The sequence below is a fragment of the Aedes aegypti genome, chromosome 3 (assembly GCF_002204515.2).
Source record: "Aedes aegypti strain LVP_AGWG chromosome 3, AaegL5.0 Primary Assembly, whole genome shotgun sequence".
Classification (NCBI taxonomy): Eukaryota; Metazoa; Arthropoda; class Insecta; order Diptera; family Culicidae; genus Aedes; species Aedes aegypti.
This window is the reverse complement of record NC_035109.1, coordinates 300143518-300161129: the sequence shown is the minus strand read 5'-3', so window position 1 is coordinate 300161129 and position 17612 is coordinate 300143518. Positions and strand designations below refer to the sequence as shown.

Here is a 17612-nt window from a genome sequence, read left to right as displayed (position 1 = left end):
TCAGTTGATAACCAATAGTTTTCTTTATTATGACGGTAAATTTCGGATCCATGGGTGCCAAAATTATTACAATTGTTCAATGAGAATATATTTTCAAAAGCAGTCTAAATATGTCGCAATTTTGTCACATGGGATAATTTTCCTAATCAAAGTGTTCCCATAAAATATGGAACATAAAAGGCGCTGTTGGAAAAGCCACTCTATTTTGCAATCGTTGTGAAATGTTGAGCACTCACCCCGACGGCACTGCAGCAGCGTCCACGAGTACAATATCAAATGGTTGAGTCATATATTATTCACGACAAATGAAATTTTGTATGAGGCCGTGAAATTGATTTAGGAATACTAGAAGTTATAAATAAAGTCGGAAATATTTCTCTTTTAACTCTTTTCCACAAATTTGATGGCTCTGAAAAGAACCGATGGCTTTGTTAGCTTCGATGTTGTTACGAATAACTGCTCGGACCAGCAAAACTCAGGGGGCTTCTGGTATTTGCTCTTAACGGGATTGCTTCTTGACCACCAATGATGATTTCATCACGAGTCGAAATTTTAAAGCGCGGGTCAACAGCTCCTCGGCAGATGAAATTTGCGGCGGCGATGACGATGGCTGGGTGAACGCAAACAAGCGGTGAACCACAAAACGAGAATGACTCGCCCGACCGTGTTCACAGTTCGACCGCAATTTCTCCTGTGTACTGCTTCCTCTTCTTCTTCTAGGCGGCGGCAGCGGTGATGGCTTTAGCTTCGGACGGCATCTTCTTTCGCTCGCTCGACAGTTTGATTTGAGCGAAGCAAGACAAACGGGGGCGTCCTTCGCTATCGATGTCTGTGCCTGAGAAGCACGCCCGGTCAGAACAAGCCGATCTGTCGCCTGCTGAGATGAGAGCCAATCGGAGAGTGAAAAGCAAATGACGTCAAATTTTCTCTAGCCACCCCTATTTATAGATTTGCTTGAAATCAACGTTCTCTTTTAAAACAGTTATTAAACTATTTGGACAGGTATGTGGGATTCAGTAAGTAAACGACATGAAGCTTTGATGTCTTGGCTTTCGATTGAGATGCTAATCAAGAAATTTCGTTAAGCCAGCGAAAAGTTATAAACGTTTAAAATATTTCATGCCAACGTAACGCTCTTGGTTTCAAAATTCCAATTTTACTCCTGTATAGAGAAGAGAGACGTACTTCTACGTCAAAAAATGAGAAAAATTCAGGGTCGCCTATTTTTCCAAAAAACTCAGGTGGAAATTTTTTGTTTTCCCTTGACACTACTTACTTTGAAAAATCATAACTCAAGAACGAAGCATCGTAGAAACAAAGTTTTTATATGAAAATTTAAGCAAATTTTCTCAAAAATCCAAAAAAAAATATGAACTGGAAAAAGTTTTCCACAAAATTATCCACCGTTGGGGAAATTCATAAAGAAAAGCTGGAATATCTATGCCCGAACTCGTGGAAAATTTTCAAAAAAATATTTTCGAGAAGGTAATTTTATAAGCTTTAATCACTGATATTTTTGAAATGCACTTTTTTTCGTTTTTGAGTTATGGCCAATTTTGTGAAAAATGTCCAGATGTGCCATATAAGACTTTTCTTTGAAAAATCATAACTCAAGAACGAAACATTGTAGAAATAAAATTTTTAAAAATTCATAAAGAAAAGCTGGAAAATCTATGCCCGAACTCGCGGAAATTTTTTAATAAAATATGTTTAAGAAAGAAACTTTATAAACTTCAATTCTGGTAACTTTAAGGATGTACTTTTCTTTAGTTCCTGATCTATGGTCAATGTTGTAAAAAATGCAAAGATTTGCCATACATGCCTTTTCGTTTAAAAATCATGACTCAAGACTCATCATGACTTGTCGAACCGGATTCAAATTATCTCAAAAATATGAAATTTTTGAAATGGAATCAGTTTCCCAGGACATTTTTCACTGTTTATGAAAACAAATAATGAAAACCCGATTAGCTATTCCAGCTTTCAAACAAAGTATATTTGAAAAGAGCGATCAATAAGATCCAATCCTACAATATTTTTCAATACGCTCATTTTTCGTTCCTAAAACATGATCAAATATTGCTAGGATGAGCTGTTTGAACCATATATTTACAAATTTATAAGTTCATAAACAAAATTTCTTAAGAACGAAACTACATAGAAACAAAGTTTTCTTCAATCAGAATGTAGGCAATTTTTTCCTGTTAGGTAACTACAAAACTGACAGTTAAATAAATGGGTAGACAATATGACAAATAGGTATTTTCTAATTCAAGTTTAAAGCGTTGAAATGGCTTGAGAATCATAAGTTTACCAAAAACTAACAAAGAGCAGTGAGAAAGTGCACGTGTTGTCTATCAGCTGTATATTCCTCGTTATTATTTTTTGTAAAGTGAAAAAAGTTTTCTCGAAGCTGTTGAAATGGACAAAGTTCAATATTACGAATACAATTCTTTATGCTGTAACCCCTTCGGACTGGACGGCCTTTAATACTTTAATAAAATTTGCGTGAAGTGCTCCATTACCGGTGACCAGAAGGCTCTCGTAACGGATCTTCCAGAAGCAATGGCGTTTGAAGAACAAATTTCACCACTATCTTCGTTGGCGTCGCCAAAGGAAACTCCTTCCTCGGGTGAGTCAGTTGGTTCTATAAATAATGTACAAAAAATACAAGAGCTTGCTAAATTCTTGGAAATTTCTTTTCAAGTAAAATCTTCACGTTTGGATGCTTCTAGTAGTAACTATCGCAATGCTTCTATGGACGAAATGTTCAATCAAATTTTGAGTAAAATAAAGACTTGGTTTCCGCCTAATATTGTCGATGTTACAGAGGATTTTAATTCCGTTTTATTAAATTTGAACTCAGCTGTTACAAAAGCCGAACCTGATAAGCAAATTGAACTTCTAAAATTACTTCCTAGGAATTGGTCATATGCCAAAACTAAAGCTCATTTTGACGTGTCTCAACACGTTATAACTCAATCAAAAAATACAATTTAGGGATTCAACCACTTTCAAAAGTAGGACGACCCTCGCATGGATCAGATGTCCAAGACATAGTTTCAAATTTTTACCTAAAGCCTGATTTGCTACTGAAAAGGAATCGCTAAAGAAATTTCTCGCCGATTCCTTGCAGAAATTTTCTACAGCGACTCCCATTTGAAGTGACAGTTCTTTTCAACTGCGTACTGCGATCAGAAAAAAGTGCATTCTTGATCGATTCCTTGCAGAAATTTCCCATTCATCAAGATAGGCCGATAAAATACTTATCAGCAGCGAATCAGGCTTAAGGGATGATATCAGTCGGCCATTTCCTGGCTTGAAAGATACCATATCTATTAAGTTACCCAATGGAGTGCGCCAAAATGTTCAAAAACACCTTTTGCTTGACCCATTGGATACATTATATAAACAATATTTGGAAACCTGTAAGAGTGAACAGGAATCTGTCTCATTCACATCGTTCTGGAAACTTAAACCAAAACAATGTGTTTATACAAAGGATTCATCGGCCATGAATGTTTGTGTTTGCATGATACATGAGAAAATGAAATTCATGGTTGATGCATTGAAAATAACTAATTGCTTTGAAGTTCATAATACAGAAAAACAACTTAACGCCTTTTTGACTAGTCAAATGATATGTCCAGATAGTACAGATGATTGTTACTTGAGGTCCTGTGAGAATTGTAAATTAAAGAAATTAGATTTTGTTGCCAATCGCTTAGATGAAAACAACGTTGAAGAAGTTAAGTATTGTTTTTGGATTATTTCTCCTCGTTGTGAAATTATCAACAAAGAGGAAAACGTAAATGATTTTATAGAAAACTTGAAAAATCTCACAGAGAAGTTTCTTGTGCATCAATTCAAAGTAGATAAACAAAATAAATTTATAAGAGCTAAATAGGAATCACTAGTTGAAAACAAAGAAATAATGTGCCAGATGGATTTCGCGGAAAATTATTCATGCGTGATACAAGATTCCATTCAAAGCCATTACTTTGTACGACCTCAAGTAACAATACATCCATTTGTAATTTATTACAAAGACAAATCTTCGATCAAAGTCTTAAATTTTGTTGTAATTGCTGACATAAAAAAACATAACACGACATCAGTTTATGCTTTTCAAACAAAACTAATTTCAAGATTGAAAAATAAATTTCCTGAGCTTGAAAAAATCATTTATCTTTCTGATGGTTGCGGAGAGCAGTACAAAAATAAATCAAATTTCAAAAATGTATGCAACCATGAAAATGATTTTAAAATAAGAGCAGAATGGCACTTTTTCCCAACCTCACATGAAAAAGGTCCATGTGATGGTATCGGTGGCAATATTAAGCGAATGGCTAGAGATGCTAGTATTAGAAAGTCAGCGGAAATTAATAACGCCAAACAATTTTGTGACTGGGCTGTGTCGCAAAAGGTGAAAGACCAATTTAAAAAAGATTGAGAATTCATCGATGCAACTGAAAATGACTATTCAGAGGCTGTAAAATTACTTCAGGAGAGATTTTCTAACCTTGTTCCAATTCCTGGAACAAAAAAATATCATTCATTTATTCCAAAAGACGAACGAAGCATTTTTTCGAGTGATTTCTCAGATGCACATGAAAACCAAGAAAATACAGCATGCTTTGTTCTTAATACTACAAAGAAACTAACTCACAACTCTTCTGGTGGTAGCAACCAAAGGCAATCTTCCCGGTTGAAAAAATAGATAGTTTTAAGATAAAATGTAAGTTATGTACTGAATAACTGAATAAATAAAATTAAAGAAAAATATAAAAAGAATCTTATTTGTTCCATAGAAAAGAAAGAATCCCTTGGAATGGAAAAGAAACAGTTTTTTCAGCTTTGCTTTACGGTGTAATGTTTCATGAAAAATATAATCCAATCCGACTTATACTTCATTAAAACCAATCCCATATCGTTTCTTACAGATCTTTTAGAAAATTTTCAATTGCTTTGATTAAAAAAACCTTGTTTTTCTGATGCTTCGATTGAAATATGGGTTTCCAAAGAAAAGGCTAATATGGTCATTTTTCACAAAATTGACCATAACTCAGGAACAAAAAAAAGTACACCCTAAAAGTTACTAGAATTGATGTTTATAAAGTTTCCTTCTCAAAAATATTTTAATAAAAATTTTCCGTGAGTTCGGGCATAGATTTTCCAGCTTTTCTTTATGAATTTCCCTAACGGTGGAAAATTTTTTCCAGTTCATATTTTTTTTTTGGATTTCTGAGAAAATTTTCAAAAATTTTCATATAAAAACTTTGTTTCTACGATGCTTCGTTCTTGAGTTATGATTTTTCAAAGTAAGTAGTGTCAAGGGAAAACAAAAAAATTCCACATTTGTGTTGTTGTTCCATTGGTTAATTGTTGGTTCCTGTATCGCTTTCGGAGTTATTAAGTTTTTCGTGGAAATTGCTCCTATAAATTCATGTAACTTATGTATAACCACGGATCTGACTAAGCTGTAGTTTTTTCCTCAACGTTTCGAGAGTGAAGCCGTTTTGCTGCGAAAAAGTTATAGTTTTTAGATCAACGAAACCGCCATGGAGTGCAAAAAGTGCTTAGCTCGAGTCGTAACAAAGGAAGAGCCTTTCATCTATTGCAACGGACTGTGTGCTGCGCTTTTCCATGCAAATTGCGTTGGACTGAACAAAACTGACCTTGCTGCTGTGTCACCTCCTAAACGTAACAGCTTATGGTTGTGCGATGATTGTTTGACTGAATTCGTGCATTGGAGTGCTAAACGAAACGAAAAAGCATCGATCATCCCAGAAGACGTTGAGCCGAAGTCCACACTCCAACGTGATGTCGATGAGCTGAAGGCAAAAGTTGACTCCATATTGACTGTATTAGCCACGAATTCAACCCGCTCCTTGGACACTGCGATACATCATTCAACGCCAAGTTCTTCTCAGCAATTTGATGACGTGATACGGGAAGCTAATCTTCGCAGTGAAACCTCATGCGTAGCCAGTGAATTGGAACGATCGGAACTGTTTTCTAATACAATCGACCGAAATGAGAACTTTGCTTTGTTGTTGTCAAATATCGATAGCAGCGTTTCTGAACATGATGTGCAAACAATGGTTTCTCGATGTTTGGGCGCTTGTGATGCTGAATGCCAACAAGTGAAGAAGCTCGTTCCACAGTGGGCTGATACCAGTACTTTTGACTATATATCTTTCAAAATTGTTTTGAACCGCAAATATAAGACTGTTGCTATGGAATCATCTACATGGCCAAGGAATATAAAGTTCCGAGAGTTTAGAAGAAGACAATGCACATGGAAGCCTGATACGTTGTAGTTTTGTTATCGTGAATTATTGCCATCTGTATATGAGATTTGAATTGAAGGATTTTGTCTTTTTATTTTATGTTGTTTGTTGATTTTGTATTATTATCAATGATGTTATATGTATTCAAATCGCTGTGTTTTAGTTATAAGTTTATATTCAATTAGACTACAATAAGTCCGTTAAATAAAACCCTCTAATACCCAACCCCGCCTTTAGACGGGGTACACTTTGGAATTTTGTGTATTTTTTCGTAGCTCGGAAATCAAAATTATTTTATTTTTGGCTTAAACCTTGACTCATAACACGCATATGAGAAAAGTTTTTTATGACTTTTGAAACTTTTTTGTATTTTTAAAAATTGTTTGAAAAATTGTATTCTTATATAACCTATAAATGCCCGGGGTTAATTTAACGTGTAATATAAAAAATCGTACCTTTTATATTTTTATACGATCAACCTATCACAAAAAAAGAACCAGGTGGTATCAAAATAATTTCAAACCTGTTTTTTTCCGTTAGTTACACGGAAAATAAAATACGCTCCGAAAAAAAATTAAAAGTGTAATATTTTTAAAAGCACCACAAAAATTTAAATTTTTATTATTGCCAAAAATCAACAACCAGAAAAAGCTTCAAGCAAAAATGAAAAAAGTTAGGGATGTTCAAAAATAAAAGTTATAAAAATCAAAAACCAAAATTCAAAAATTTGCGAATAAAAATAAATAATTGCCCAGAACGTGTTTAGAACGATTTTAGATAACGAAAAATAATATTTAAATCGAAAATAAAAATTTGGGTATTAGAGGGTTAATTCAATAAAGAACCTGAGTTTTCCGGAAAAATAGGCGACCCTGAATTTTTCTCAATTTTTTTTATTCATATATCCATGAGCCCTGCCTGTGGAAAAAGTTTCATGAAAATCTGAGACCCTTCGGCCCAATTTGTACGATAATAAAAAAAATCCTCCTTAATAACTGTGGAAGTGCTCATAAGAACACTAATCTGAGCAGCAGGCTTTGTCCCAGTTGGGACGTAACGCCAGAAAGAAGAAGAAGGTACTTACGAGATTTTAACATTTTAGAAACAATTTTAGTTATTTTTCGAACAAATTAAGTTAAAAATATATGTGGAAGATGTAAACGTGGATTGTAGTTTGCTTCTTGCTATTCTTTTGTCCTCGATCCAAAACATGCCCTATCGAACTTTGGGATTCGCGTGCATCTCTCGTTGAATGCGGATGAAGCTGAACGAGTTGACCTGTGTTGCCAACACGCCCCGGCCTGTTTTGCTTCAAGAGTTCTTAAGTGTTTTCCCACTTCGACATCAGTGGGAGCAGCAAATGTCAGTTGTTAATAAGTTTATTTTTAATGGAGAACCTCAACGCAATTGAAATTAAAAAACATACATGTTGAAAAGCGACTTCTAAACAGTACACTACAGTCACTGCTCCAGAACCATTTAGCTGAAGCAAAACAACACAATTTCAAAGGCAAAACAAACAACGTTTATTTTTTTATTTTAGCTTTGCGCACTAGCAGAAATCATTAACAACGTTCCTTGTTTTACTTTTTCTTCGATTTTAGTGCCTTTAGAAACATCTTTCACCTTAATACCATTATTATTATTTTATCTGATCATGCAATACAAACAAGTCAAAACAATTTTTATTTGGTTACCCTTAATCTCGACTATCGATGTTTTCGTTCACTCAAACATCGATTACCAGGAAAACTATTGAAGCCTCACACAAATCATAATCAAATGGATAGGTACATCCGATTTGTTGAAAATGATATGACTCAATGTGTTTCCAAATAAATCCGAGTGGGTTTTCCTGAATAATTCGAAATAAGTCCATGCTTTCAGATAACCCTTCCCATTTCAAAATTCATGTAAAGCTCAACTGTACTGCCGGCTAAAACTGAAAACTTACTCGTATTGAAGTTTGCTTCGTGGTATTGGGTCTTGTCAGGATCATCAATGGCAACAATCACTTCCTGTTGCGCAGCTGTTGTTGCAATATGCACTCCCAGTATCTGTGAAGAGAAATCAATTGAAACAAATTACAATTACATTCAAGTCCAATTTATGGAGAAACTTAACGATTATTATAAAGTACGAGCTCAGATCCGGACACCAGCTGCACCAAACTGACGATACGATCCAGAATATTCGTTTTCAGTAGCAGGGTGCCGATACCAATGGTGGGTTACATGAGCACACATTTTTTTTAACATTTACTGCTGTGAATTGAAAGTCAGTTCCGATTTTAAAACTGGTACAACCTTGGATTTTTTTTCATTTGTCGAGTAACTATGCCAACTGAAAACATTTGTTAAATATATCAACTAAGAATGAAAAGCTACTTTCTGTAAATTTCTTGATGAGGATGTAGAAAATTCCATCATTGCCAGGGGCTTCCATATTTTTGATGTTTTCAATAATAGTTCTCATTTCTTCCAAATCAGTCCCCTAGAAATTGTGGAGAACATTCTCTTGAGTGACAATGCTTTTGAATTCCAGAATAATCGGATTGGTTAGTCCTAAATAATTGTCGAATCATCTTAATATTGGTGCTGTCACCCTACATGTAATGGAAACATGATACAACGAAAAGAGCAAACTTTTGCCGGTCGATGCTTGGAATGTAGACTTTTTCTTGTAAGCCGCTCACGAAACACGAAGAAAATATTGCGAAAAGGAAGGGGTTTTCACGAACTCTAAAAACTAGAAAGTCTCACCAACTTCACGGCAGGAACAGCAGATTCGGCCAGCAGTAACTAGAAGAACATGGACCATCAAAAGAGTTCGGAACTTTGGTAAATAGGTGCTACTGTAAATAAGGGTTTATTTGGGAAATTGAATCAAGTGGGCTCGTTTGGAAGAATGGAAAAGTTTTGCACTTCACTTGGTTTGGTTTAAAGAAGATTCCAGAACAGTGAAATTTTCTTCTAATATTTCCTAATGGATCCTGGGAAGATGGATCATGCGATTCTTGAAAGAATCCTGGGATTCTAGTGTGGATACTGGGATTCCAGTTTTGATCGTGTGATTCCAGTGCAGATCCTAGGATTGCAGTGCGGATCTTGGAATCTATGATATTTGGTTGGAAGACATTTGATCGAATGACATTTAGTCGAATGACGTTTGATCGAAAGTACATTTCGTCGAATGGACTTTTGGTCGGAAAGGTTAAAATGCATCAGAAAGCATATGACATTTGGTCGAATCGACATTTCGTGGAAAGGACATGTGGTTGAATCTAAATAGTATGGAAACAAAGTTTTACGTTTAGTCCGTTTATCGTCGGGAGTAGAATTTTGTCGCTAATACAAGAGTGATTGAATAATTAAAAAAAAAAAGTATCAGTTCGTTTACCAACAATCTATGCAGATGGTCAATTATATGGACGCTACTCAGCCAACTTTTTTTTTACGTTTCATGCTGCATTTTCATTCAAGCATGAGTCGACAAAAGCTAATCTTAAAAGAAGCAAATGAACTTTTTTCACCACGGTTAACAACAGCTTTCCACTCCTGATACATAGAAAAAGCACATTTTTTTGTTTAGTTATACAAAGCTGCTACCGCAAACTCTGCTATTCAATACTGTCAGCAACAACCCTTATATTAGCTTAAGGAATGTTATTAAGCTGTAAGTTACAAGAAGTCAATTGGCCATAGGTTGAGTAACCGACACATAACATTCACTTCGCCATAAAGGTTTTCCGTAAAGAAAATTTTCCTGCGTTCAAAGTCTGATTTCTGCCTTCAAAAATCTCACCTACCTCCATAAGCTACAAGACCCGGAATCCAAAGAAAGATCCTGACCACTCTCTCTCTCTCTGAATGCTTCCATCAGATGAAGATCAGTAGTTCATTACGACATCTCAAAAGAATCATCATGTTCACACCTTTGAGTAAAAAAATAACTTGCTGAGCAGTTTTTCAAAGAATGATGATATTTAAAAAAAAATTAATAAATTCACTAGAGCTAAATATTTCAGTCAATGTACAAAAAAAACTACTTCTAAAAAGTTCATTTGAAAAATCGACGAAATCCTAGATATTGGCATAACTACAAACCACAAACAAAAAGACGTTTAACATATCACTACATAAAATGTTCCATTTTTCATGCATCGAAAGATAACGATTCAGATTATTCAAAAGAATCCGCTATCTTTCCAACCTTGCAAAACTTAGAAAACAATTACACCCCAACCTCTTTTTACGACCGTTATCGGGGGGTCGTAAAAAAAATCGGTCGTAAAAAAAATCAGGGTTATAATTGTGTTTTTCAAAAATGCAACGTCTAGATGCGGAAATACTGATTCGACATAATCGGCAAAGTTGAAGCATGGTTTGAGAACTTTCCAAAATGGCCGTTCAAGTTTTCATATTTTGGTAATAGATGGCAACACTGATCGATTGTTATCAAAAGAGACAATTTTATGGGGGTGTGATATGCAAATACCAAAAAAAAAAAAGATAACGATACCGAATGTTCAACAAAGTTGAAGGAAGTGTTGCGTGCCATACAGTCTGCCGAAGCACAAATGTTCATGTGGCTGGCAACACTGTTTAGGAAGAATAAGGTAAAGATCAAAACCATCAAACTTGAGCGGAACAGAAAAATATAATGCTTTGCAACATAGCAATACTTTTCATCTGTAATCCAGTTTTTCATGAAGGGTTCAAAATTTTTTTCGTAGCTGGCAACACTGCTTAAGTGAAATTGCGCCACCAGGCAGTTGCGGATATCTCAGGATCCTGACCACTTAGAAAGGTGCGTTTTCGGCAAAGTTGTTCAGTAGCTCAAGGACTATCATTATTCTAGCCAAGAGATTCGAGATTTGACCACCAGGCGGCGCTAGTAAGCATAGAATTTTTGTTTTGCGGATAGCTCAGGATCCTGACCTCTTAGAAAGATGGCGTCTTCGGCAAAGTTGTTCAGTGGCTCAAGGACAATCATTTTTCTAACCAAGATATTCGAGATTTGGCCACCAGGCGGCGCTAGTGAGCATAGATTATTTGTTTGCCGGATAGCTCAGGATCCTGACCACTTAGAAAGATGGCATCTTCAGCAAATTGTTCAGTAGCTCAAAGACTATCATTATTCTAGCCAAGAGATTCGAGATTTTGCCACCAGACGGCGCAAGTGAGCGGATCGTGATATACCTAAAAAACAAAAGTTTCATGCTCACTAGCGCCGCCTGGTGACAAAATTTTGAATCTCATAGCTTTTATAATGATAGTCCTTGAGCTACTGAACAGTTCTGTCGAAGACGCTATCTTTCTAAGCGGTCAGGATCCGGAGCTATCCGCAAAACAAAAGTTCTATGCTCACAAGCGCCGCCTGGTGGCGGAATTTTGAATCTAATAGCTTCTATAATGATAGCGCTTGAGCTACTGAAAAACTTTGCCGAAGGCGCCATCTTTCTAAGTGGCTAGGATTTTTAGATAACCGCAAAACAAAAGTTCCATGCTTACTAGCGCCCCATGGTGGCAAAATTCTGAACCTCATAGTCCTTGAGCTACTGAACAACTTTGCCGAAGACGCCATCTTTTAAGTGGTAAGGATCCTGAGCTATCCGGAAAACAAAAATTCTATGCTCACTAGCGCCGCCTGGTGGCAAAATCTCGAATCTCTTGGCTAGAATAATGATAGTCCTTGAGCTACTGAACAACTTTGCCGAAGACGCCATCTTTCTAAGTGGTCAGGATCCTGAGATAACCGCAAAACAAAAGTTCTATGCCCAATAGCGCAGCCTGGTGGCAAAATTCTGAATCTCATAGCTTTTATAATGATAGTCCTTGAGCTACTGAACAACTTTGCCGAAGACGCCATCTTTCTAAGTGGTCAAGATCCTGAGCTATCCGGAAAACAAAAATTCTATGCTCAATAGCGCCGCCTGGTGGCGAAATCTCGAATCTCTTGGCTAGAATAATGATAGTCCTTGAGCTACTGAATAACTTTGCCGAAGACGCCATCTTTCTAAGTGGCCTGGATCCTGAGATATCCGCAAAACAAAAGTTTCATGCTCAATAGCGCCGCCTGGTGGCAAAATTCTGAACCTCATAGCGTTTATAATGATAGTCCTTGAGCTACTGTACAACTTTGTCGAAGACGCCATCTCTCTAAGTGGTCAGGATCCTGAGCTATCGGGAAAAAAAAAATTCTATGCTCACTAGCGCTGCCTGGTGGCAAAATCTCGAATCTCTTAGCTAGAATAGTGATAGTCCTTGAGCTACTGAATAACTTTGCCGAAGACGCCATCTTTCTAAGTGGCCTGGATCCTGAGATATCCGCAAAACAAAAGTTTCATGCTCACTAGCGCCGCCTGGTGGCAAAATTTTGAACCTTATAGCGTTTATAATGATAGTCCTTGAGCTACTGAGCAACTTTGCCGAAGACGCCATCTTTCTAAGTGGCCAGGATCCTGAGCAATCCGCAAAACAAAAGTTTCATGCTCAATAGCGCCGCCTGGTGGCAAAATTCTGAACCTCATAGCGTTTATAATGATAGTCCTTGAGCTACTGTACAACTTTGCCGAAGACGCCATCTCTCTAAGTGGTCAGGATCCTGAGCTATCGGGAAAAAAAAAATTCTATGCTCACTAGCGCTGCCTGGTGGCAAAATCTCGAATCTCTTAGCTAGAATAGTGATAGTCCTTGAGCTACTGAATAACTTTGCCGAAGACGCCATCTTTCTAAGTGGCCTGGATCCTGAGATATCCGCAAAACAAAAGTTTCATGCTCACTAGCGCCGCCTGGTGGCAAAATTTTGAACCTTATAGCGTTTATAATGATAGTCCTTGAGCTACTGAGCAACTTTGCCGAAGACGCCATCTTTCTAAGTGGCCAGGATCCTGAGCTATCCTCAAAACAAAAGTTCTATGCTCACTAGCGCCACCTAGTGGCAGAATTCCGCAATTGAATGACCACCATATGTTAGCCCTTGAACTACTGAACAATTTTGCTGAACATCATGATCCTCTATTTTGAATACTTTTCAAGATAATGATCGATTATAAAAACAGTCGTTAATCTGAATTTCGGTCGTAAAAAAGTGGTCGGAAAAAGAACCGTTGGTAAAAAAACGGTCGTAAAAAGAGGTTGGAGTGTATCAATTTTTAAAAACGATCTCTCGTTAAACCATTTCAAAATGGCTTTCAACAAAATTTCTGTTCAACTTTGTGTCATTCATTTGAATGCCATGCGAACAAATGTTCTAAAGTCATTCGATCAAATGTAAATTCAACCAAATTTCCTTTCGACCAAATGTCCTTTGGACCAAATGTCATTCGACCAAACGTCTATTGACAAAATGTCATTCGACGAAATGTCCAAAGGCCGTTGTATGGATCGTAAGGTTTAAGCCTAAACCCTGAGATTATAATGTGAGTCGCAGAATTTCAGTGTCAATCCTGAGTCTCCAATGTGGATCCTGGTGGATCCTATGATAGTAGCTGATCATAGGGTGACAGAGTGGGTTTTACTATTCCTTTATGGATCATTGGATTCTAGTGTGGATATTGGGATTCCAGTGTGGGTTCTGGTATTCCAGAGTGGATCTTGGGATTTCTGTATGGATCTTTGGTTTACAGTGTAAATCATTATATTTCAGCCTGGATTCTGGTATTTTAGTGTAAATGCTTTGATAACAGTGTAAATCTTAGGATTTAAGTGTGGACCTCGAGACTTCAGTGTGGATCTTGAGATTACAGGGTGGATCCTGATATTCCAGGCTGAATTCTAGTATTTTTATGTGGATTCTTGGATTGCAGTGTAAATCTTGGGAAAAAGTCTAGATCTTTCAGTATGGAGCTTGGATTTCCATTGTGGATCCTGAGATTCCTGTGGATTGTAGCATGCATCGTATGATTTCAATGTGGATCTTGGGATTTCAGTGGATTTCTGCAGGGATCCTAGGTTTTCAGTGTGAATCTTTAGAATCACGTGTAGATCCTGGTATTCGAGAGTAGCAATACCAGTGTGGATCCCAGGATTTCAGTATGAAGCCATGGATTCCAACGTGAATCTTGGAATTCCCGTATGGATCCTGGGACTCCAGTGTGGATCCTGGAATTTCAGTGTGGATCCTGGGATTCCAATATGGATCCTAGGATTTCAGTGTGAATCATGGGACTGTAGTTTGTCAGTATGAATTTTGGGATTCTAGTGTGGATCCAAGGTGGTAATGAGCTATAGGCTCATTTTTAGGGTGCTGTTCGAACCCATTGTGGTATGGAGCTACATGCTCTCAATTCGCTCATGCGATCTTCCCTCTTCAAGGGACCCCACTCCTATTTCCTCCCATTTTTCCCTTCCCTTTCCTCTCCCATCGGGTAGATGATGAAATAGGCTCAAATATGGCGATGGCACAAATCTCTCAACTGGTGGGGAACGTGCCTTTGGAGCCGGCCTTCTGATACCTGATACCTGAATGCTGGGACTCCATTGTGTACCCTTGAACTCCAGTGTGGATCCTGGGATTCCAGTGTGGTTATTTGGACTCTAGTGAGAATCCTGACATTCCAGTATATTTTGGGATTGTAAAGTGAGTCGTGGAATTTCAGTGTGGAATTGAATAAGGGCCTTGGGGTTCCAGTACTGAACCAAAGATTCCAGTGAGGGCTTTGGGGTTAAAGTGTAGATCTTGGAATTCTAGTGTGGATCTTGCAATTTAAGTGTGGATCCTGAGATTGTAACATGGTTTCTTGTTTTCCTATATGAATCCTAGGATTCCAGTGTGGATCCTAGGAGTCAGATGTGCATTCTCGGATTTCAGTGTAGATTCTGAGATTTCACTATCTTCCCTGGATTTCCGGTGTGGATCCTAGGATTTCAGTATGGATCGTGATTAGAGTGTCCATTTCCCGACCATTTTGCTCATCCCGGGATTCGGGACAAAAATCTAGGCTTGTCCCGAGAAATCCCGGGATCCCGGGATTTATCAAATTTTAAATAAAACTAGCATTTTGGATGAAATGGAAGAACAAATTTAACAATACAATTTTTTTTTTTTTCAATGAAATAAACAGATAAAGTAACTTGCCAAGATAATATGTCAATTATAGCAAAGCACATGTCAGATAAGACTTTATTATTCTGATTCGAAAATCAAATCTTAGATTGACTAATTACGGGTTTGCTATGAACTTTTTTTTTAAATTCGTTATAACACATGTGAATGAAGGATTGTAGAAAAATTAAGTCATAATTTGAAAGCAATTCGCTTCAAACATTTGAAAAGTCATAAAAACATAAGAACAAAATATAAGATTAAACATCATTGTGGGTATTGTAGATCATGCTAAAAGTTTATTACTCAAAATTATTGACTGAAGTTTAGATGTACTTTCAAATTTGCTATTACTGCATAGGCTTATAAAAACAGCTAATGTTGAAAAGAAAAGTTCTAAAACTTTGCAACTAGACAAATAAAATATGTGTTTCTTACTAAAACAGTATTTATATGAAAATAATAACTCGTATATTCTCTTTTTCATTATGATTTCCTATTTAATCAAATAAGGCTTGATAATGAGGAAAAATCTTATTATCTTTCAATAAAATTCAGCGGTTTTCATCAAATTTTACATACATTTCGGGATCCCGGGAATCCCGGGATGTCAGAACTAAAATCTCGGGAAACGGAAAATCCCGAAATTTGTCAAATCCCGGGATTGCCGTCCCGGGATGTCCCGGGATGGACACTCTAATCGTGATATGACAGTGCAGTTTCCAAGTTTCCAGTGTGAATCCTTAGAGTGCAGTGTAGAAATACTGCGGATAGCGTGCAAATAATTTGAAAATACATTTGGAATCTTACTGGAACGCTACGATTCTTGCGGATGTACTGTGGAAATATTTTGGAAATTGGGAAGGAATCCTGTGGGAGTTATGTGGCACACAATTGATATTTCTTAGAAAATCCTATGGAAATGCTTTAGGAGTCATGTAAGAATCCCATAAGGGTCATGTGAGAAATCGTAAGGCAATTTGGTGCGAAACCCTCAGGAATTCTGTGGAAAATTGTGTAGATATACAGTGTGAATTTTGGGAAAATGGAATCTTGCATGTTTTCTATGAGTATCCTGAGGAAATTCTGTTGGTTACCGGTGGACGTTCTTTGAGAATTATGTGGAAATACAGTGAGAATCCTGTTGCGTTACTATTTGAATTATTTGGGAATCCTTCAAGAGTCTTGTGAAAATGAAATGAAAATATCTTGGAAATCCTGCTTATTTTCCGGTATTTTTTTTTATCTACGACTCACCAATTGAAAATCAAATTACTCAGGATTTCAAAAGCATTCTCAATGAAGAGAACATTTTCGAAAATTCCTGGGAGACTGATTTGGAAGAAGTGAGAACTGTAATTAAAAAAAAAATCAAACATAGGTGTTCAGGACGGCGCCGTAGCCTCCTAAATATTTCCCTAGGGGTGCGTGGTACCAACAGCAGGGAGAAAAATATTAAAGTGTACAACACATCTACAATACACACAATACTACACGATCGCTTAGGAACACATAGTCAGTACTGAAATAGACACCACAGAAGACGCACACGGATTAGAAGAACAGAAAACTAAATTGTCAGTGAATTTATTGTACAGCAAAGTTAGTTGGACAGGATTCGAACATAAAACGGACTAAAAATGTAAGTTGCTGTTTAAAACTTTGCTTAATATCTAATATTTTGTAAACCTATGAGCTACTCATGCCTTAAAACTACCTATGAACTATTTTTGAACTTATAATTAATGAACCTAATACAAATTGCAGCTAAAAGCAAACTCCACATCATAAAAAAAACGAGTTTCGCTCTTTGGATCTCCGAAATCATCACCTGTCGCAACAAAACTTTTAGATTTTTATCCCACCATCGCCAAATTCGAAGCCAACAAAGTACAATGGCGGCCAGACACAATTGTACATGTGATCAACCGATCGTCGATGGTGATAAGATAGACCATTGTAGCGAATGTTTTCGCTCTATTCATTCCGCGTGTGCTGTGTTCGGTCGTTGTATCGGTGGTGAGCGTGTGTTGTGTGTTCTTTGCCAGCGTCGGGCTCCACTACCGCCTCAATCGCATTCGAGAAGATCGACGAGCTCTTCAGTTCGAGCCAGAATTCAACTGGATCTACAACGACTCGAAGAAGAAAATCGATTGCAGGAGAGAGCTGCAGAGGAAAGGCTCCGGCGTGAGAGGGAATATTTAGCCAAAAAATATGACCTTATGCACGCCGAGTTGCTCGAGGAAGGTGAAGCTAGCAGCCGTCGTTCAA

The 17612-nt window shown here is 37.1% G+C and overlaps 1 protein-coding gene across 2 annotated transcripts in view; it reads right to left on the bottom strand.

Annotated features, from left to right (window-relative positions):
- Positions 1 to 17612, bottom strand: part of LOC5574260 (glutenin, high molecular weight subunit DX5) — a 191512-nt gene that overhangs the window by 20240 nt on the left and 153660 nt on the right. For both annotated transcript variants that reach the window (XM_021850085.1, XM_021850086.1), the window contains exon 2: positions 8248 to 8350. In XM_021850085.1, the coding sequence (XP_021705777.1) occupies positions 8248 to 8350 (103 nt within the window). The remainder of the gene's footprint in view (positions 1 to 8247; positions 8351 to 17612) is intronic.